At 42.3% G+C, this 5,377-nt stretch overlaps 1 protein-coding gene across 1 annotated transcript; it reads left to right on the forward strand.

Moving 5' to 3' along the window:
• Positions 1 to 1,035: 1,035 nt before the first annotated feature.
• LOC123042568 (G-type lectin S-receptor-like serine/threonine-protein kinase B120) lies at positions 1,036 to 5,114 on the forward strand. Its single transcript, XM_044464999.1, has 7 exons — positions 1,036 to 2,562; positions 3,159 to 3,257; positions 3,344 to 3,525; positions 3,698 to 3,908; positions 4,001 to 4,238; positions 4,342 to 4,492; positions 4,755 to 5,114. The coding sequence occupies exons 1-7, from the start codon at positions 1,296 to 1,298 to the stop codon at positions 5,052 to 5,054; spliced, it is 2,448 nt and encodes an 815-aa protein (XP_044320934.1). The 5' UTR covers positions 1,036 to 1,295; the 3' UTR covers positions 5,055 to 5,114.
• The last annotated feature ends 263 nt before the right edge of the window (positions 5,115 to 5,377 follow it).

Consider the following 5,377-nt stretch of genomic DNA (forward strand, 5'->3'; position numbering starts at 1 on the left):
CTCCGGTGGATGCTTAGTCCAGAAGCTCGCTTCCGACCACTTCAAGAGGAACTAGCTGGATGGTTCAGCAGGGAAGTCCTCCATCCTAAAGGAGAACACTATTACGAGGACGTAGAACTTTATATGCATTAAATCATGTATGGAAACTTGTTCAAAATTGTATATGGTCATCCGATGATATTGAATATATATTGTATATTCCTCTTGAATTCTTTTTGGTTCTAATTTCAAATTTATTTGAAATTGTACATTCATATGCATGTATGTAGTACCGTAGAATATATGAAACTCCTTCAAAATTAAAATAAAGCACAAAAGAAATAAAACAATACAAATTAAACAGAAAACAGGTTTAGGGGAGGGCTAAAACCCTAAACCTGTGGCGGCCTTTAGTCGCGGTTGGCCAGAAGAACCGCGACTAAAGGTCCTCCGCCCCGACGGCCGCCTGGCGCCCACGTGGACGGGCCGTTAGTCGCGGTTCTTAAGCAGCCGCGACTAAAGGTGGGGGGCTTTAGTCGCGCTTATTTGGTCGCGGTTGCGCAACCGCGACTAATGGCAGTTGCGAACCGCGACCAAAGGCCTTTTTTCCACCAGTGCCTGTTCCAACGAGGGCATGGTCAGGAGGTTTTCCGGGTCGCCCTCTGAAGCTGTCACCACTACAGTTTGAACTATTGGTAATAACGATTTTTCTTTGTTCAAGTCTTTGAGACTTATTTGCCTTCTCTCGTCCATCCTCCATTGCTAATCTAGGTCCCACAAAAGGAGCCATTATCATCGCTGTCTCCATCAACTAGTCTCAAATCCAGACTTTGCCACTTTGATATCTTCAATTTCTTTGACTCTTTGATATATTCAGATCATTCGGTTTGTCCTTGGGCCCATACTCCGTGCTGAGATGCCTTCTCATAACTCCATATACAAGCACAGAAACAACACAGGCATACCGCATACCACACTACCACACATGTTCGCTGTTCCAGTGTGGGTCAAGCTCACGACTAATCAGCCGGCTCTTTTGTGGCCAAAGCTGTGATGAGGTTTCCCTGTCGCCCTCTTACTCTAGACTCCAATCTGGACTTGTAGCGACGAATTTTCTTTGCGCGTACAGCACCGTTGTCGAAGACTTTTCATCTGCTTTGCTCTCCTGCTGGCCAACCATCTGTACTATGGTCTATGTCGACTCTGATGTCTTTATCCATATCACTAGTCCCACTAATTCCAGATTTTGCCATCTTTCATCTATATCTGTGTGACACTTCCGTCTCTTGGCACAAACAGATGAAGGAGGTGGCCTAATGGCTATGCTCTACATTCCCATCTTCTTCCTACTATTCTTGAGTTCATTCTGCAAACCCGATGACCAGCTCACACAAGGAAAGCCACTCACTGACCGCGACATTCTCATCTCCGAGAACAGGGTCTTTGCTCTGGGATTCTTCTCCCCGACAAGCTCCAACAAGAGTTTTTACCTTGGCATATGGTACCACAGCCTCCCCGGGCCACAGACTATCGTGTGGATCGCCAACCGAGACGACCCAATCATCAACCCTTCGTCCATGATGCTCAAGGTAACTAACAATTCTCGCATGGTATTATCCAACTCCGAAGGCCGTGATATTTGGATGGCAGCAAACAACATCACTACTGAGGCGGTAGGAGCTTATGCAGTATTACTCAACTCAGGGAACTTTATCCTCCGGTCTTCGGACGACCAGGACATATGGTTGAGCTTCGATAATCCGACCGATACCGTCCTTCCAAGTATGAGATTTGTGGTGAGCTACAAGGCACAAGTCATCGCACGGCTTGTTGCTTGGAAGGGCCCAGATGACCCATCTTCTGGGGACTTCTCATGCAGCGGCGACCCAAGATCCCCAGACCTTCAGTTGGTAACATTGAACAAGGCTAGGGTATATTGCCGTATCATTGTGTGGGACGGTGTGTCGGTGTCCGGCCGCACATTTCTAACCATCACTAGCTCCATCTTGTACCAAACAGTTGTCAACTCTGGAGACGAGTTCAGTTTCATGTTCACCCTCTCCAACAACTCACCATTCGTGCGCCTCATGCTTGACTACACTGGCAAGTTGAAGGCTCTAGCCTGGGACAACCACTCCATGTCATGGACAGTCATCAATGAGCTCCCCAATAATGCTTGTGATCTGTATGGCTCATGTGGCCCGTTTGGCTATTGTGACTTCACCGAGGCCATTCCAACATGTCAGTGCTTTGATGGGTTTGAGCCTGTAGACAGTAGTAACTCTTTTAAAGGATGTCAGAGAACACAGGCGCTTAAATGCCGCAAGCAAAGCCATTTCACGTCTTTTCCTGGAATGAAGGTTCCTGACATGTTCTTGCATATACGCAACAGAAACTTGGATGACTGTGCAGCTGAGTGCATCAACAATTGCTCGTGTACAGCGTATGCTTATGCCGACTTGAGTAGCGGAGGTGCTATGGCGGATCCGTCAAGGTGCTTAGTTTGGTTAGGGGAGCTTATTGATGCTCAGAAGGCAACCGGCGGTGGCGAGAACCTATACCTCCGACTTGCCGATTCTCCTGGTATTCGGTATTCCATGCCCTCTCTTTTTTTACCTAGTCAGTAGTGTTTTTAATACTCTATTGCTAGTATATATATATCAATACATATTTGACCCAAAAAAATTGTAGTACTATAAAATTATTTCCAAAGAAATCTAAGCATACCATTTTCAAGATATCCAATCTAAATATATCAAGTAGTACCAGTAGTTAAAGTTTTAGAAGTTCCATATCCAAAACATCACGTTGTTTAGAACTGGAAGGAGTACATAAAAGGAAGGTCCTCTTGTTGAAATATACACGGCATTCCTTTTAACATCATTTTACAATTGCTAGGTTGTTCAATTACTTCTGGCCTTCACTTTCAAATTCAGTTACAATTCTTTCCAGATTCCTTGTCTTAACTTTCCCAGAAGGCCATAGCTAGTTACTGGAGTATTTTTTTCTCTTGAATTGACAATAATGGCTAATGCATATTTGCAAGATCAACTACCTTTTTTTAAGATGGCCAAATCTTTGATTTACCACCTGCCCTGGTAGTTCAGGTTAAGAAATAACGATAGTCTAGGCGCCTAATTAGCTTCACTAATCCGTCATGATTCTTCGCATTTCTGCAGTTCACAAGAAAACCAGTCCAGTAAAGATTGTACTCCCCATTATATCATGCCTGCTACTACTGGCATGCATAGTCTTCGTCTGGATGTACAAATATAGAGGTAGAGTAACAAATATCCTCTTGTTTTCGACATATTATATTAGTAGTACAAGGGTTAATCAAAAGGGTGGATGTCCTAATCAACAGGCAAATGGGCAAAGAAGAAAAACCAGAAGAAACTGATGCTAGGATACATTAGCACATCCAACTCACTAGAAGGCAATAATACGGAATTTCCATGTTTTAGCTATGAAGACATACTTTCAGCAACAAATTTTTTCGCGGATTCCAGCTTGCTTGGACATGGAGGTTTTGGCAAAGTTTACAAGGTAACATGATGTACTAGCCTTGTCATTCGAGGTACAAAGGAAATAATTTTAGAGTTGAATAGTATCTAGGGCTCAGTTGAAAAACACATTTCTTCATGTTAAAATATTACACATAGGGTTTGAAAAAGTTTGTTTCAATTTTTTGCTTGATTGAAAAAGTTTGCTCATGTAGGGCACATTGGAAGGTGGAAATGAAGTTGCTGTCAAAAGGCTTAGTAAGAGCTCTGGACAAGGTATAGTGGAGTTCAAAAATGAAATAGTTCTCATTGCAAAACTGCAGCACAAGAACCTAGTCAGACTTCTCGGCTGTTGCATCCATGAAGATGAGAAGTTATTGATCTACGAGTACTTAGCTAATAAAAGTTTGGATGCCTTTCTTTTTGGTATGTGCTAGTTTGTTGATTACATTCTTTTTTTTACATTAACCAAAATGATATTCATGATGATCTGTTTCCTTCCATATTGATCATGAAAGATCATGCACGAAAACATGTGCTCGATTGGTTGACATGGTTCAAAATAATTAAAGGAGTAGCAAGAGGCCTTCTTTATCTCCATCAAGATTCAAGATTAACAGTAATTCACAGAGATCTCAAAGCAAGCAACATTTTGTTGGATATTGAAATGACTCCTAAAATTTCAGATTTTGGTATGGCAAGAATCTTTGGTGCAAACCAGAATCATGCTAACACAACCTGGGTCGTCGGAACATAGTAAGTAACTGGTTTACTAATAAAATCTTAGCGCTCTAGTTTATATGGTTTAGTATAGTTTGTTTTGTACATTCCTTGCTAACTTGTTGGATGTTTTAAATAGTGGTTATATGTCCCCTGAATATGCAATGGGAGGTGCATTTTCTGTGAAATCGGACACTTATAGCTTTGGGGTTCTTCTCTTGGAGATTGTTAGTGGCATGAAGATTAGCTCACCTCAGCTCAACATGGAATTTTGTAGCCTTATATCTTATGTAAGTATTGTGTATTCACCATTGGGCTCTTTGCCTAGCGTTGTCTAGCCGACACTCGGCAAAGGCAAGTCTTTGCCGAGTGTCCATATTGTGCCGAGTGCTTTTCAGCCGCGCTCGGTTTAGGAGGGTCTTTCCTGAGTGCATGACATGATGCACTCAGAAATCACCTCAATGTTGGTAGTGAATATGGGAAATTTCTTATTAATCTCTCACCCAAACAATATATTTAGTAACTTGATTATGACTTCATGCTATTGATCGGGCTTGGAGATTATGGGAAGATGGAAAAGCTACCGAACTGGTGGACTCCTTCATTGTTGCGAGCTGCTCACTTCATGAAATTGTACGGTGCATTCATGTGGGACTTTTGTGTGTCCAAGACAATCCAAATGATAGACCACTAATGTCCTCGGTTATGTTTATGTTAGAGAATGAAAGTGCAATGCTTCCACCTCCAAAGCATCCTGTATACTTTGCTCTAGGTAATTATGAAGGTGAACAAGCCAGGGAGGGAATGAGTTCCACAAATGAAATGAGTATGACAATGCTCAAGGGCTGTTAGTTTTTGCACAACTTAATGTGCATGAATTTTAGTGTACATCAAGAACTATCTTTATTTGATTTGACCCAATGGTTTGGCAGAGGTGAGCCAATTAAGCATTTGCTTTGGTTGGGCCCCTGGTGTACATAGTTGTATGCTTTATGATTTACTCTCTCCGAACTGAAGTGTTGCTTAGGTGGCTGCAATATGTGTGAGTCTTTTGTACTAGAAGAGTTGTGAATAACACAGTGGAGTAACCACTCAGGTAAGGAGGTGGCTTGCCTAGCTCCTCCTATCATGGTCCTCAATGTCCAACCACATGGTTTCTGTTGATATAAAAAAGT

This window comes from Triticum aestivum, chromosome 2B (assembly GCF_018294505.1).
Source record: "Triticum aestivum cultivar Chinese Spring chromosome 2B, IWGSC CS RefSeq v2.1, whole genome shotgun sequence".
In the NCBI taxonomy this organism is placed as follows: Eukaryota; Viridiplantae; Streptophyta; class Magnoliopsida; order Poales; family Poaceae; genus Triticum; species Triticum aestivum.